This window comes from Sapajus apella, unplaced genomic scaffold (assembly GCF_009761245.1).
Source record: "Sapajus apella isolate SASKATOON/1434 unplaced genomic scaffold, GSC_monkey_1.0 scaffold2, whole genome shotgun sequence".
In the NCBI taxonomy this organism is placed as follows: Eukaryota; Metazoa; Chordata; class Mammalia; order Primates; family Cebidae; genus Sapajus; species Sapajus apella.
Window position 1 is genome coordinate 59,386,476 of NW_022436942.1, and position 17,165 is coordinate 59,403,640.

At 39.8% G+C, this 17,165-nt stretch overlaps 1 protein-coding gene across 8 annotated transcripts in view; it reads left to right on the forward strand.

The window, feature by feature from the left end:
• ANO4 (anoctamin 4) overlaps positions 1 to 17,165 on the forward strand; it is a 398,033-nt gene that overhangs the window by 253,411 nt on the left and 127,457 nt on the right. For 6 of the 8 annotated variants that reach the window (XM_032298965.1, XM_032298973.1, XM_032298986.1 and 3 more), the window contains 2 exons: positions 1,077 to 1,177; positions 4,563 to 4,607. In XM_032298965.1, coding sequence (XP_032154856.1) covers positions 1,077 to 1,177; positions 4,563 to 4,607 — 146 coding nt within the window. Of the gene's footprint in view, positions 1 to 1,076; positions 1,178 to 4,465; positions 4,608 to 17,165 lie in introns of those variants that run through there. The other 2 variants (XM_032299008.1, XM_032299011.1) reach the window with 2 other exon arrangements.

Genomic DNA, 17,165 nt, shown 5'->3' on the forward strand with positions numbered 1-17,165 from the left:
ATCTCCACCGCCACCAACTTTTGCTTTTGCCTGGATGACCGAGAACATTCCTTCTTCTCCGTTATAATTTTTTCTCCATGAAACAGCCACAATGATCTTTGAAAACTTAAATCAAAGTGGTTTCCCAGTGTTCCTAGAATAGAGTCCACTGCACACTCTGATTTCTGCTCACTTTCTCAGCCTCTTCTGATGGCACTCTTCCCTGCTTAACACACCTCAGCCGCTCTGCTCTCCTTTCTCTCCCTCGACATACCAGGCAGCTTTCCAGCTCAGGGCCTTTGCACCCAGAGCACTCATCCTGTGCTCTTTCCCCAGCCCTTGCTTCTCCTCTTTAGGTCTTAGCTCACATGTTACCTCCACAGAGAAGGCTTTCCTCGACCTCTTGAGCAAAGGAGTATGTAGCCACTGCCCCCCTCCCCCATAACTGTTTCTCTCATTACTTTATCTTCAGAACACTCATTGTGAGTTTATCCTTCCTTTTATTTACATTTATTTATTCATTTTTTGAGATGGAGTCTTGCTCTTGTTGCCCAGGCTAGGTGCAATGGCATGATCTCAGCTTACTGCAACCTCCGTCTCCCGGGTTCAAATGATTCTCCTGCCTTAGCCTCCCCAGTAGCTGGCATTGCAGGTGCCCGCCACCATGCCTTGCTAATTTTTGTATTTTAGTAAAGATGAGGTTTCACCATGTTGTCTAGGCTGGTCTTGAACTCCTGAGCTCAGATGATCTGCCTACCTCGGACTCCCAAAGTGCTGGGATTACAGGCATGAGCCACCACTACCGGCCTATCTTTCCTTTTAAACTTGTTTTTGCCTATCTTCTTTAACATTTTTGTAGAATGTAAATGTGATTTGTACCTCTCTTGTTTACAGCTGTGTCTCCCGCTGACGTGAATGCCATACACAATGGGATGTTTGTTGCATAAATACGTGCACTTGTAAGGGCCTGACCTATTGCTGAGGAATGCCCCAAATCATAAACTCTGTCCAGGTCCATGCATTCTAAGTTCCAACTCGATTTAAACTGTGGGAGCCTTGAATATACTTTTCAATTTAGTTTCTTTTTTCTGTTTCAGTCCTCTCTAATAAATAGTGACATTATCTTTGTGAAGTTGCATGCCCCATGGGAAGTCCTTGGAAGATATGCAGAACAAATGAATGTAAGAATGCCTTTCAGGTAGGTGGAAATGTATTTTACTCCACTCTCTCTGCTGCTTCACTATAAATCTAATGTTCTCCTTTCTCAGAGCAAATAAAACTGAAATGCAGATCGGAAGGCCATTAGAGGAGGGAATCTTTCAAATGTTTAGGATATGCAAATAAGTCTTTGGGGCCAATAATGATTTCATGGCTTTTTGTGAAAAATTCTGGCTAATTCCATTCTTAGCAGGTAGATATTTCCAGGGCCTGTAATAAAGAAGCATTTTCCAACTGGCATTTTAATTTCCAAAGTGCCATTTTTAGAAGTCCAATATACAGCTGCTTTGAGCAGCCAGACCTCAGGCAGCAGTTCACAGGGGCATACTTTCATGTTCCTTGCTGACCAGTCCCTTCCAGAAAAACATTAAAGCGTACTTCTGTAGATACAAGTGCAATAAATTTCATGATGATGCGATCTTCTTTCTTCTAAAAAAAAAAGAGAAAACCTATTTTTTAATTTAAAAAAGTTATAAATACTATGGAAACACAAATATTGATATTTGTTCCAAGGAGAATAGAAAACACTTTGTATTCCTTAGTTATTTAAAAGGATTAATTTACCTTCATTTCACAAGGAATATTTTTATTTTCCCCATGGATTATGGAAAAGTGATCTGCATTTGCTATACAGAAATATTAAACGTGAACTTACAAATGTCAAGATATGTGGGGATTTTATAATGGAATCTGCTGAAGAGGTGGATGGATGTAGTCCCGAGGACAATTCTGAAGGGACTCAAAGAATGATGTACTTTTGGTTTGCAATTTGCCAGTAAGACCACATTAGGTGACAGAAATTAGGCAAATTGGTACCAGCTCTACAGTCTATCTCTTAATGAACTGTGGAAAGTTGGGGAGACAAAGAACATTCATAGAGACAGACAGAAGGGTTAGGGACACGTTTAGAGGAGGGCAATTTCCATTCACAGCCTGTAATATATCTCCCTGGTGCATCTTAGCTGCTTTGTTTATTGGCCTGTGTGTCCTAATACCGAGTCAACATAGGGGCTGGGATTTCTAGCATCTGTTTTCTGGAGGCTAAATTCTCAAAACAGAATAAATATACTTCTGATTTTATGATTTATTTTTGTATTTAGCTGTTAAAAAGAAAATCTGAGAGCTCAAGGATTTAAAAAGGGAATACATATGTATATCCACTAGGGAGAGATAAGGAATATCAATTTAGATCCCATTGAAGATTTTTATACTATTATAATCAAAGCCAAGTATTTATCAATGATATAATAAGTGTCTTCTGTGAATTAATACCATATTGCATCTAAGAACAAAAGGAGAAAGAAAGAAAACCCTACAAAATATGTCCAGATAGAAATTTATACCCCCTCAGCATAAATAAATTTCATAAAACCTGCTGCCAGAACATACTTTTGTAACAACTCAGCGAGACTGTAGAAACTTGAGCATGTGAATGCAGAGCAAATGCTCTTACTACCTGCAAGGATTTTATATCTGAAGGGCCTCATGGATAGCGCTTCTGCATGCCTGCTACATAGCAGAAATGTGCTGCCTCCAAGCAGCATTAACACTTTTTTAATGCAGTGTTGAGCGACTGTGAACTAAGCAATGAAATGAAAATGAATGTGAACAATAATCTTCTTTTTGGCTATAGGAATTCCTGCAGGACCATTTTAGAAGAAAATATTGGAAGATGTGACACTAACTGACCTCATTAATGCTGTTATCACTTTACCTACTAAGCATGGCTTCATGTATTGCAACCTGATGAATTTAAAATTTTTGCTATTATTTTGTCCACAGCTTCAGACAAATTAGTCTAGGGAGATACATACATTTCCAAAGGAGGAATTCTCCCACTACATCATTTTAACAAAATGTACAAACATCACTTTGGCTGAATTTAAATACCCAAAGAATCTTACTTATATTCACAATTTTCTGTAGACTGTAACTTCTGAATCCCAAATTTAGTCTCCATGGATTTTTATCGCTATAATGTTTTAAAGAAGATACTGCAATATGTTTCTTATGAGAAATTATAGTAAAACTTGCTTCTTAAATACCTATATGTCCATGGATTTTTTTAAACTAATAGACTTTATAGAGAACTTTTTAGGTTCATAGAAAATTGAGAAGATAATAGAGTGTTCCAATATACCCCTTCTCCCCCAGCTTACAGTCACCTTATTATTAATATCTTGCATTGGTGAGATATATTTGTTAAAATTGGTGGACCAATATTGATACATTAACTAAAGTCCACAGTTTACTCTAGGATTGACTCTGTGTGTATGCAGTCCTATGGATTTTGACAAAAGCGTATCACGTATGTGCCATTGCAGCATCATACAGAATAGTTGCACTGCCCGAAAAGTCTCCTGTGCTTCACCTGCATTCCTTTTCCCCCTGACCTGTACCTCTGGCAACCACTGATCTTTTTATTATCTCTATAGTTTTGCCTATCAATATGTTTCAAAGCTTTAACAAATATGCAAAAAATGTTGTGGTATATAAACTTACCACTTACAGAAGTCAGGGAGTTCAGTAACAGTTGAGGATATAAATAAAAAGCATGCATTTTGTTATTACTTTATTTAGTTTCAGTTGAAGCCTGAAATATGGAAAGGGAGATTGCATTTTAATTAAAGAATCTAATACACACATTCTCCATTCAAACTACACCAAGAATTTTCATTTTTAACATTTTTAAAGGTAGATATATAGCAATCTGACAGAAAAAAAGTCTAATTTTTTAAATTTCCAGAACTCCTTGATTTTACCTGTTTAATTCACCTACAATCAGGGCCAGTGGTTAGCCAGTGTGCCCCAGGGTGGTTATATACAGCTGGGTGTTGATGCTGACAAGTGAGTGTCCTTCCCATATTGATTGTGAAATATATATATATGTATATTTATATTACTCCTTCTATATCATGAGAGAAGTGTCCTGTGTAAATTTAAAGTGCTATATAAGTATTAGTTAATATAATAGCATGCCCATTAAATTATGTATGTTGCTGTCTGATCCATCTTTGCATTTCCCTGGAAAAGAAAGCTGACCTCAGCTGAAGCTGTGCAAATACCAATCACTGCAAATTATCACACAGCACATGCTTTGTAAGCAAGGAGCAACCATTATAAAAAAATATATGGTAATGGGTAGCGGAAGAAATATCAATGAAAACTGTTTCATAAGACTTCATGCCTCAAAAACGCATGCCCTGTGTTCCCACTGCATTTCTCACTGTTAATCTCTTTTTAGTTTTTTCTTCTTCACCTCTTACAGGCTTCTATCTTCAATCTCCTTTCCTTCCTTGCTAGTTCAAACTGTAACTGACGATGGGTTTTCTTCTCGACTGGCTTCATTTTTGCTGTTCTTCCAGGAGAAAAATCTATTACCTGCCCCGCCGGTACAAGTTCATGAGCAGGTTAGTAGCACGCTCTGTCCCGATGGTGTTTGTCTTTCTGCTGGCCCGTGTGCTCCAACAATGACAAGGAGCTATAAGCTGGGGAGGGTGAGCCTGTGTCACATGGGAAAGCTGGCTGCCACGCACATTCTAAAAGCAGCTTGTTTCTGATTAGCCGGGAAAAACAAAAAACAAAGATGAAAACCGAGTCTTCCCTGTGACTTTTCCCCACTTGGGAGGATGCCGTTCATCTGCAAGTGTGCTGGGCTATTGCTTTTTAGCTCAATCTTTATTATTATTATTATTATTTCAATAGTTTTTGGGAAACAGGTGGATTTTGGTTACATGGATAAGTTCTTTAATGGTGATTTCTGAGATTTTGGTGCATCCGTCACCTGAACAGGATACTCTGTACCCAATGTGTAGTCTTTTATCCCTTACCCTCCTCTTTTTAGCCCATTCTATTAGATAAATTATCAGAAATTCCAACATCTTTGGCCTAGATGTTATTTTTTTCTCTTTCTTTATTTCTTTCTTTTTTCTTTTCTTTTTTCTTTTGACGGAGTCTTGCTGTGTCACCCAGGCTTGAGTACAGTGCTGCAATCTCGGCTAACTGCAATTTCTGCCTCCTGGGTTCAAGCAATTCTTCTGCCTCTGCCTCCTGAGTAGCTGGGATCACAGATGCCTACTGCCACGCCCAGCTAATTTTTCTATTTTAGTAGAGACAGGGTTTCACCATATTGGGCAGGCTGGTCTCAAACTCCTGACGTCAGGTGATCTGCCCGCCTCGGCCTCCCAGAGTGCTGAGATTACAGGGTGAGCCACCATGCGTGGCCAATGTTTTGTTTTTTTTTTTCTACAAAAATTCCTCCCTCCACTATGTGTAATTTGAAAGCTTGAAGTGCAGATAGCCATCCTCTAAAAAAGCTGCTGGCTACTTGATTTCATGAATGGGGTCCTCCTATGTTAGTAATATTTTGTTAATAACACATGCAGATGTATAACCTCACTCGGGTGCCAATGCTACCCTCTTTTCTGCCAAAGAAAAAAATCCCAGCTTGTTTTTTCTTGTTGTATTTTGAGGAGCTAGGGAGAAGGGGAATGCATCAATGATGATGTCCTGTAATTTGATTCTGTTGTGATCATTGGAGAATCTAATTTCAAAATCTTAATTGATCTTATGTTTTCATTCACCTTGAGCTGAACTGATGGTTAAACTGGGAAACTGGTAAATTCCTAAGAAAATCTTAGTTAGTTCAACTCTATGAAATTTAGTATTTCGGTCCCTCTGTTTAAATGCTATGTGGAGTGATAGATAAAAGAGTAGTTGATACATTGTGGTGGGTTTACTCAAATGCATATGCACTCAATAAAGTACACTGTGAGAACCGACCTCCAAAGAAATGAAAATGTTGTTTCTCAAAAGTTGCCTGTAAGCAAGTTATTGGCAGTTCTTTCATTAAGCAGTTGACATGGCATTTGGATTTAACATGATTTAGATTACTTCCTTGTCACATTATAATCATCTGTGAAATCCTGACACAACAGTTTAGCTTATATTAATGGTTCTCAAACTCCAGCCAGCATCAGAATCACCTGGAGGCCTTGTTAAAGCACAGATTTCTAGGCTGCAACCCCAGAGTTTCTTGTCCAGTAGTTCTGCAGTGGGGATGGAGAATTTCCACTTCTGATGGATTCCCAGCGGCAGCTAATGCTGCTGGTCATGGGACCATGTTTTGGAAACCATTGGTCTGTATGATAGACCAAGCTCCATCTTCCCATTAAGTTTAGGATTTGACTGACTATGGGAGGAGAAAACAAAAACCAAAATCAAAGAGAACCTGAAGGAAACACAGCAAGGTGAAGAGATGTTTCTCCCAACTTTGATGGCTAAGTGGAAATATCAAGTTTGTACATGTTGTTGTTTCAATCTGTTCAGTGAAATATATTCTAGATTCTAAAAATAATGTAGGCTGGGGAGAAGTCTTATTCTTGTCTGGACTTGCCAATTCAGCAAAGTCAGTATGTGTAAGACAGAGCACACTGGGATCATAAAACCTATGCTGGCACTTGATGACTTTGGGCAAGTTACTTCACTTATCTGAGCCTGAGTTTTTCATGTTTATAAAATGGTATTAATTTCTACCCTATATTGTTTATGTGCCTGGTATGTAGCTGATGTGCATAAATAGTATCTGTTAGTAATTGTTACATGTAATATTTAGAAGCATACCCTTATGCAAAGACATATATCTGCTAACATGTCTGCAAATACATAAGGGTATCCTTATATTCTTTCCTTCGTGCTTCTGATTTGTTATCCATCTCTAAGTCTCTCCTTTCTTCTGTCCTCTAGCAACTAGTCTACTAACTCTGTTCTGATTTTATCTGCCAAGTAGTCATTTTCTCCATTTATATTCTCTATATAGGCATTGGCTCTACTTCCCACACAGTCACCTAATTTAAAACCTAAGGGTCCAGGTGTGGTGGTATACACCTGTAGTCCCAGATACTTGAGAGTATGAGGCAGGAGGATCACTTAAGTCAAGGTGTTCAAGCCTAGCCTGGGCAACACAGTGACACCCCCATCTCTAAATGTGGAATTAAAATAAAATAAAAAACCTAAGGGTCATTTTGGATGTTTTACCTGCTCATCTAGTCAGTTTCTCAAATTCTGCAGGTGTAGATGAATATTTCTAAAAGTTCATATATTACCCTTCATTTCCACAGCCATTAACTTAGCTGAGCTCCCATCACCTCTTGCCTAAACATCAGTTTATCTTCCTGCCTCTTTTCTGACCCCTTCCAAACTCTCTTCATCTTTTAAGTAGCAAATCTGATTATTGTCACTTGGTGGCTACCATAGAGTGATCACAATAAGGTTAAAAGCCTTAGCTTAATTACAGCCCTCCATAAACTGTCCTCAGGCATCTCTTCCCTCCCACCACTCTTTGCTCCATCTGTATTGAACGACTTACTCATTGTTTCCAAACACATATTGTGCTCATGTGGGTTTATGTGCTTTTGCATATAGTGGTCCTTCTGGAAGATCCTTTCCTTTCTTTTTCACCAAGATGATGCTGCTCAGTCCTCAAAACTCAGTTCACATTTTTACCTTTTGCCCTAGTCAAATGACCTCTTTTATGCTTTTCCATTGGGATCCTATGGCCCCATCACCCTGCGCTATAATCTATGATGTAGGTGTGTAGCTCCCTACTTGGGTGGTATTTGAAGGCAAGGATGGCTCACTCAATTGTGTATTTCTAGCACCAAGCACATAGTATTCTGTATTTCCATTACCAAGCACACACATAGAATGAATGAACAAATGAATCTCTACATGCGTGTGTGAGGATTGGAGTAGGGAGAAAGGAAATCAAAAAGAAAAGAAGCATAGAAAAAACAGGTCTGCCTAAAGTATCAGACACAGCCTCTGATGAAAACATTTGCTCAAACAATGGGTGTGGGATGGATAATGAGGGCTTAAAAGAAAACAGTGATAAAAGGACCTATAGAATCTCAAAGTTTTATGGAATATTAAATGCCATCAAGTCCAACCAGTCATCAGTGTTAAACTTCCACTTTCTTGTCAGCCAGTCTATGTTTGAATATCTCTGGAGACAGTAAGCCTATCCCTAGCCTATCTGTGGGCAGCTGTGACTTTTACAAAGTTATTTCTTAAAATAAGCTATAATCTCTGTCTCTTTGGCTTTCACTCTTTGATTGGAGTTCTGCCCCCTGGATAGATAAAAAATAATATTCAGAGCAAAAAGGCAAAGCATGTGAGAAAGATTGTGAAATTATAGGCAAAAGGGCTTAGCATTTAGCAGCTATTTGGAAATTCAGAGTTGAAGAGAATGAAGTTCTGACACCTAAGAGCTAGGGAAAATATTGTTGGAGGTAAAAGAAGACTAGAAATCGAGAGGAGATACAGGTGTGGTGAGGAAGTTGATTTTTAAAAAATTAATTATGTATTATAACTTACAGTAGATTTTTGAGGTATTGGTGTCCTAAAGGCCTTTGAAACTGATGGCAAAGCAGTTGAAGAGAGTGGTAATGCTGGAGAATCCAGTGTGAGAGTGGGATTAATAATTGCCACAATCACCCTTTTAATCTCATCCTGGGAAGTTCCTGGTTAAGGTCAATAGCACAGAAACCATGACCTTAGCCAGGGGAGTGTGTGGAATTTCCCAGGATGAGATTAAAAAGGGTGATTGTGGCAATTATTTTGAAAATCTGCATTAATGGGATTGGGGAAGACCTGAGGAGAATTAAAAAGAACAATTAGAGAAGTAGAAGGAGGATGAAGAGAAAGTAGTGTCAAAGGCACCAAGAATGAGATTCTACAAGGAGGGCTGTGCTTTAGCTTCTGATGATCAATCATAGATGAGAATCAATTCTGGATATTCAGAAATTTAGGTAGTCTCTGTAACAGCAGTCTCCATGGAGTGGTGGTTCTCAAATGTGCATCAGGATCATTTGGAGAGCTTTCAAAAACATGGATCACTGGCCCATCCCCAGGGTTTCTGATTCAGTAGGTCTGTAGTGGGGCTTGATAATTTGCACTTCTATCAAGATTCTAAGTGACGCCTATGCTGATGTTACTGATGCTGGGCCACATGTTGAGAACCATCAGTACAGAGTAGAGGGTAATGGAGACCAAATTACAGCCAGTGGAGGAAGGACAAGGTCTGGATGAATCAGAGGCAATGAGGGTTCGCTGCTACCTTGATAAGTTTCATGGTAGAGGAAGGAGAAAGAGGGGACAGGATTTAAAACAAGAGCCAAGGGGAGGAAAGCAGAGGAGACTATGACCTTGTGACCCATCACATGTTCTCCATGTGTGCAGAGGAGAGGTTTTGAGTGAATAAGAGCTTGAGAAATCCTCCTTTCTAAAGTTGAAAGAACAGCTTGCAAAGCACTAGTCTTTGGCTTAAAAACATTGATGCTACTTCTAGTGCACAAATCACAACCACAGAAAAATTTAGGCATTGGAAGATACTAGAATACTCTGGGCCAAACTAAAGGAAAAAGAAATTCCAACTAAGGTAGTTGATTCAGAATGGCCTCTTAAAATAGGCTTCATTGCACACCGCATAGAATTAAGTCTTTGATATAACTGACATGTGTGACTTTCTGAAGCCCAGCGTATGGTGTACATTTTAAAATCCACATAGTCAGAAAATTTTGCATCTTAATTCTTCATTTCACCTCAGAACAGACTGATTTAGATGGTGGAGAGTGTCTTTTTCTTTGCAGCGGCTCTGATATTCTAAATTGAAGGGCACATATATAACTTGCCATCTAGTAGTACACCAATAATGAAACACTGACCTCTAATATTCTAAAATTCCCCTGTCATATCAAATATGGATATTTAGGTTAGCTTGTAGTTTCATTTATATAAGTGATACAGAATTTTATTAATCCATGAAAGCATCTCTGAAACAAACCTGTTTCCTAAGAATAAACAAATTAATATATCTAAGGTTTCTGAGCAGGCAGAGAAATAAAGCAGCTTTTCATAAATATCCATATTTTAAAAATCACTCAACTCCCGTAAAGCACACTCATGCAGTTCAGACATGTATTTTTGGAGTTAATGCTCTTTTTATCCATGTACTTGGTCTATTAAATGCTGCTTTCATTCTTATCTTTGGACAGGCTTATAGCCGTTATAAATTGCCTATCCAATAAAAAGGAGGAATTTATCATCTTTTGGCTGCCCTTTTTTTTTTCCTTCACAAAATATTACAAATATAGTCTGTGGAAGATATGATTACAAAGTAACAAATCTGATTATTATGGGTGGCTTGTAGCTGGAGTCTCATTACTACTCCTTCCCTCCACCCCCCCCCCATACACATTCTGCCTAACTTGATCCTGGGTGAGGCCTGACAGGGTGAATGCTGGACCCTATTGCATTATACGTTCAGTACAGTCACAATTTATCAGATGAGCATACAGGCAAAAGGACAAAATGGCTTGTGTATTTTCATCCTCTTTTAAAAAAACAAATACACATAAATGTTCCAAGCCTTTGGACTCTTCTGTAAAGTATTTAGGATGCTCCAAATAATAGCCCTGTGACCTAGAAGAATCACACTGGCTTTCTAAGATCTGTAACTCCTATCTAGGTAGAGGCTTGGAAATCCTGAGAGTTGGCTCTAAGAAAAGGAAAAAGAAATCCATGCCTCCTGCTGTCTATTATCAGTCCAGGAGGCCATCATTTAATGCAATGTAGGGCTGTGTGAGGAAGGAAGGAAGGAAGGGAGGGAGGGAGAGAGGAAGAAAAGAGAACTCATCTGTAGGTTCCCTGTAGGCATATCATCACTGATAATGTAATCTGTTAGAAACATGTTGCTATCATTATGATATTCTTTACTGGGGAAAAGTAGGTGTCTTCAAAGTAGGTCTGCTTCATTTAATTGAGTCTGATTAGGTTGTCATTAGTGTACATTCTTTCCTGGGTTATTAGTGGCTCGAGGGAAACAACCTTTCTTCTGCTTCCTCAGGGTATGCCTACAGGATCTAGGTTGGCACTCTATACATTGTAGGCAACTTATAAAGGTTAGCATGTTGGGAGCAAGATCCTTTGTACATATGTGACCTTTTCCTTAATCATCACCTCTCCTAAGTTGGATAGGATTATCTCCCCTTTAGAGCTGAGGGAACTGAGGGTCAAAGAGATCAAGCGAAACCTTCCCAAGACCAACCTTGGGAAGCCATGGCGAGGTGGCAAGTCTCTGTTCATTTGCTTATACTGCATTGTCAGGTCTTCCCAGGGACCCGGAACCTCACCTATCATGAATCAGCATGGGGAAGCCTGAACTTACCATCAGGACAATTTTCTATAAAAATAACTCACCTTGTAGTCCAGATATTAACTTGACATGTTAAAGCCAGAAATGCCCAAGTGTCTGATCCATTTTCCCTTTATTGATTTGCCTGTGTAGTCTGTAAGAATGCTTTTGCTCGGTAAATGGCAAAAATGGAACAAAGTGACAATATACCCAACCAAAATCAATGCTAAATTATTAAGCCCATGTTTTCTCTTTTCTATTCCCCGTTGGTGGAGACTTTATTAAGTAAGCTTCACTCCAATACTGAAGAGACAAATGGGATGCTTCCTGGTTAGTTGGTTTCCAGACTTTAACACATTTAAGTAAATTTCAGGGTTAACCGTTTAAGGATGTTTGTTAGGTGCAATGTGGGAACACAGACCTCAATCTACAAGGGGGAATAATAGATTTTGAACTTTTATTGGGAAAAGAGTGATCTATGTAAAAGTTCATCATTATTGTCACCATAATTTTCTTCATCCTAGAAACAATCACTCAGTCGAGCCCTTTGTATATCCAAGGCATTGTGTAAACCCTTGATATCCATGATCGTGTTTAATCCTTACCATTGCCTTATCCTGTGGATGCTGTTAGCTCATAGAGGTTTAGCTATTTGCCCAGCAAGATCTATACAACTGAAATGTGAATCGGCTTCCAGCTGACTCCAAAGTCTATCATTGAATACTAAAGGTTATATATCATTGTATACTAAAGGTTACCTATCGTTGTATACTAAAGGTTATTGTTAATTCAAGTTTGAATTAATCACATAAGTGACATAATCAAGGTATTATCACCCAAATCACCCACAACATGTAGTATCTAAAGAACATCTGGTTGATCATTATTTTAGAGATAAGAGCACTAAGGTTAGCTAAGAATAAAAGGCTTTGTCCCAGGCCACACTGATGTATGACCACAGAATCAAGAGTCCAGCCTGAGTCTTAGCTTTCCAACCTAGTGGCTTTTGCACTATGTGCTTCTGTCTTGTATGATTGAAGGGGGCCCTAAGTGAAGTCTGAATATGGCCAGTTTGGAGACAGGAGCGTGTTTGTGGAAGAGCAGACTAGGGGAGCACTCACTCATGATCCTGCCACAGAGAGAAAGACTCTTGTTCCTAGAGCCACCTAACTGGGAGGTGAGAACAGCATGTGGAATGGCTTACCAGTGGGAGCCTGGCTAGCTGTTGCTGGGTCTTGAGGAGAAGATCAGACCAAGAGTGGTGTAGGTGTATTAGTTTCCTATTGTTGTCATAACACGTTGCCACAAACTTAACAGCATAAGATAACACAAATGTATTAGCTCACAGTTCTGTAAGTCAGAGGTCCAGGGAGAGGAGGTTCAACTGGTTTCTCTGTTCAAGGTTTCCCAAGGCTGCAATCAAGGTGTTGGTGACCCTGGGCTCTTATCTGGAGGCTCTGGGGGAAAATCTGCTTACAGGTTCATGTAGATTGCTGGCACAATTCTGTTCATGTAATCACAGGACTGAGATCTCCATTTCTTTACTGTCTGAAAGTCTTTCTCAGCTTCTAGAGGCTATCTGCATTCCTTGCCTCCTAGCTCTTTTCATCTTCAAATCCAGCAATTGTGGGTCAAGTCCTTCTTAAGCTTTGAATCTCTGATTCTCCTTCTGCCATATCTCCCCTGCCAGAGAAAGCTCTCTGCTTTCAAAGGTCTTATGTGGTTAAATTGAGCCCATCTGAGTAATCCAGGATGTTCTCTCTGTCTTAAGGTCTGTAACCTTCCTTACATCTCCAAAGTCCCGTTTGCCATGTAACAACATGTTCACAGGTTCTGCAAGTTAGGGTGTGTACATCTTTATGGAGGCAATTCTGGTAACCAGAAGAAGGCACAAACTGATGACCATGTTTAAGTGTTTGGTTTAGTTATAGTGAAGAGAACACAGCATGCACAGGCATGTGTAATGGAACCTGGACAACATGCTTTGTCCACCTCCTTCTGCTCAGGCTCCCCAATGAAGGCCAGTTCGCATCCCCCAACCCCCTTACCCAACCAGTGTGTTGGGGATTTTATTGTTTTTAATATTTATTTATTTATTTATTTGAAACAGAGTCTCACTCTCTTGCCCAGGCTGGAGTGCAATGGTGCAATCTCGGCTCACGCATCCTCTGCCTCCCAGGTTCAAGTGATTCTCCTGCCTTAGCCTCCTGAGTAGCTGGAATTACAGGCACACACCACCACGCCCAGCTAATTTTTGTATTTTTTATTTTTTTGAGATGGAGTTTCAGTCTTGTTGCCCAGGCTAGAGTGCAATGGTCCAATCTCAGCTCACTGCAACCTCTGCCTCCTGGGTTCAAGTGATTCTCCTGCCTTAGCCTCCTGAATAGGTGGGACTACAGGCACCCACCACCATACCCAGCTAATTATTTGTATTTTTAGTAGAGACGGGGTTTTACCATGTTGAACAGGCTGGTCTTGAACTCCTGACCTCGAGTGATCTGCCTGCCTTGGACTTAATTTTTGTATTTTTAGTAGAGACAGGGTTTCACCATGTTGGCCTGGTTGGTCTCACGCTTGTAATCACAGCACTTTGGGAGTCCAAGGTGGGTGGATCATGGGGATTTTATTTTTAGGATGTTTTGAATGTCTTTCTTCCACCATAGTTTTTAAAAAGTCCAGTTCCTTTGCTTTCCATCGCTTTTAGTCCTGTGTGGTCCTCAAGAAATTATTAATAATGCTTGCTATCTGTCTGGCAGCTTCTCTAAAGCGCTTCATACTCACCATGTTTTATGAGCCCACTGACCACTTTGTAAGGTCAGTAAGATGATGATAATGATAATGATGACTATTGTTACTATTGCCCCTATTTTATAACCCTGGAAAAGAAGGCTCTGAAGGGTAATAACTTGTAGAAGGTCATATAACTGAGGCACAACAGAGCCAAGTTTTAGCCACCCCAGTTACAAATCTCAGCTTCTTTTCACCATGTCAAGCAGCGTTCTCTGGCTTCCTTCTCGCTTCCTCTTTTTCACATATTTCAATTAATTAATCATTTTAATTACCCTGTTCTACTCTCTTTCACCATTTCCATATTTTGTTTAAATTGTGGTGCCACAGGCTGGCTGCTGAAAGCTGCCATTTCACTCCTATAGAGTGGTTATGCCTGATTGTTTTTTTTACAGCTTTATTTGTTTTTATCCATGCTGAGCACTGTACCCAGCTGGATTCAATTCATAGTCATCACACACAGAGCTCAGATTCTGTGGGAATGTGAATTTTACAAAGTGTGATCTGATTAGTGCTGCAGACTGGAGATGTGTGGGAGGTAAAAGCTTTATAATAAAAAAACCTTGGGCCAATGTCCTCTTTCTTGAATGAGTTTTAAGACAATCAAATGAAATAAAGCCAAGAGCCATGAAGAAGGCCACCAACTTAGCTGAGGAAGTCTAATTTATGAGTCCATATAAGGACTAAATCATTGAACATAGACAAGTGATAGATGCTGGTGAAGCACAACTAACTTTGAATTAAAAAGCAAAACAGACAGAAATGTTAAGAGGCAAGCTGGTTGCTCAATTTTTTATTTTTGGAAAAAAGATAAAAACAGTAATAATAGCCAGCATTTCCTGTACACCAGACAGTTCTAAAGACTTTATGTATGTATTAACAAGTTCATCATCACAACTCTACAAATTGGGTGTCATTATCATGCCCATTTTATAGATAAGGAAACTGGTGCACAGCAAAGTTAAATCACTTGCCCCAGGTTATGCTGTTAATATTAACAGAGTCAGGATTTAAATCTAGGCACTTCAGCCCCATAGTACATGTTGTCAACCACTGTGTCATGTGCTTCTCTAAAGCCCATTATCTCATTTTATTTTAGTATACTTATTTTAGGGTGGAGGGTTCTCTGTGAGAGGAGGGACCTAGAGCCACTGTGAGATTCTTTTCAGTTTGAACCTTCAGGAGTTCTGAAGGACAGCCACTACCAAGCAGAGCTGGGGTCATGGTGAGACTGGAACAATGCTGAGAATAAAGGAGATAGTCAAAGAGTTTACCATTATTTTTTAGTTTGGAATTGATTGGTAATATACATAATATTCTCTTCAGCTGAGAGTTTCACTGTGATGTTTAATTTTATGTGTTCAACTTGGCTGGGCTAAAGGATGCCCAGAGAGCAGGTAAAACATTTTTTCGGGGTGTGTTTGTGATAGTGTTTCCAGAAGAGATGAGCATTCGAATCAGTAGACTTAGTAAAGAAGCTGATCCTCCCTAATGCAGGTGAGTACCATCCAACCCACTGAGTGGAACTAGAAGATGGAGGAAGAGTGAATTTGCTGCCGCTTGAGCTGGGACATCTCTCTTCTTCTGCCCTTAGACATCAGTGCTCCTGGTTCTCTGGCCTTTAGACTTGGACCACGATTTGCACTCTTGGCTCATAAGATTCTGGAGGGTAAGAAGTCCCACAGTCTGCAGTTTTTAAGAAGTTGGGCAAGGAGACATGATGGTGTAAGTCCCATTTCCAGTCCAAAAGCCTGAGAACCAGGAAGGCCGAAGTCCAAGGGCAGGAGAAAAGATGGGTGTTCCAGCTTAAGCAGACAGCAAATTCACCCTCCCTCCACGTGTTTGTTCTATTCAGGCCCTCAATGGATTAGATGGTGCCCATCTGCATTGGTGAGGGTCAACTTCTGTACTCAAATTGAGTCTGCAAACTTAAATACTCATCTCTTCAGGAAACAACTTCACAGACACACACAAAAATAATGTTTACCAGCTATCGGGGCATCTCTTACTTAGCCAAGTTGACACAGAAAATTAGCTATAACATTCACTGAATGAATACACTGCCATGTAAATATATTTTTTTAATTAGGAAAAAAAGCCTGACCAAATTCCATGTGTTTTCAGTTAATAAATTTAGAAGGTATTTTTTTCCAGCACTATAGAAACTTGAGGTAGCACTATCATTTTAGTTTAGTGTGTTTTTTGTTCCTTCTGGTATTTTTCTGTAAACAGCGATTGAGAACTGTTCACTTGGAAGCCAGATGTTTTCATCAGCAGAAGTCATTGGCACCAAGGGACCAGGGAAATAGCCAGAGAGAAAACTGTGGCTGAAAACCAGTTTTAGGATACTGTTGTTTTCACTGACTTGGCATCATTATATGCATTGGCCAGAGTGACACATGTGTGTCATGATGCCCTGGCACCATGAAAACTGTAGAGCCAGCTTAAAATGAGATCAGTGAAGGCCAAAAATTCTGCTGCCTGGTGAGAAGCTGCTCACGGAGGTGGAAGAGGCAGGAAGCAAATCATGGCATGGAGCTCTCTGTACACAATCGGCCCCTAGGGTGTGCTGCCCGTACCCCCTCCCCAAAGTTAACTATAGCTAGAGCTCTTTTCTGACCTCAGATGCTTTCCAAAACAAAATGAATTTTTTAGAACCTACAGAATATAAGCTAAGGTATCTGCTGCTTTGCTTAAGGGACTGTTGGAATCCTTTTCAGAGCTTTCTAGCCTTGTTAGGACTGCATGATCATTTATTACTGGCATGTGGGTGGACATCTAACTCACAGCTGCTATTTCACAAACAGTAGTACTATGGAGGCCACTTGGTGAAATGAAAACAACACTAGAGTTCCAGCTGTCTTCTGTCCATCTATAAAACAAGGATATCATGAGTGCAGTAAGAGGGCCTGGAATGTGTGGTGTGATTATTGTGGCTCTGTGGAGACTTCCCTCCTGTGTTTCAGGGTGATGCTGACATGCTGTACCC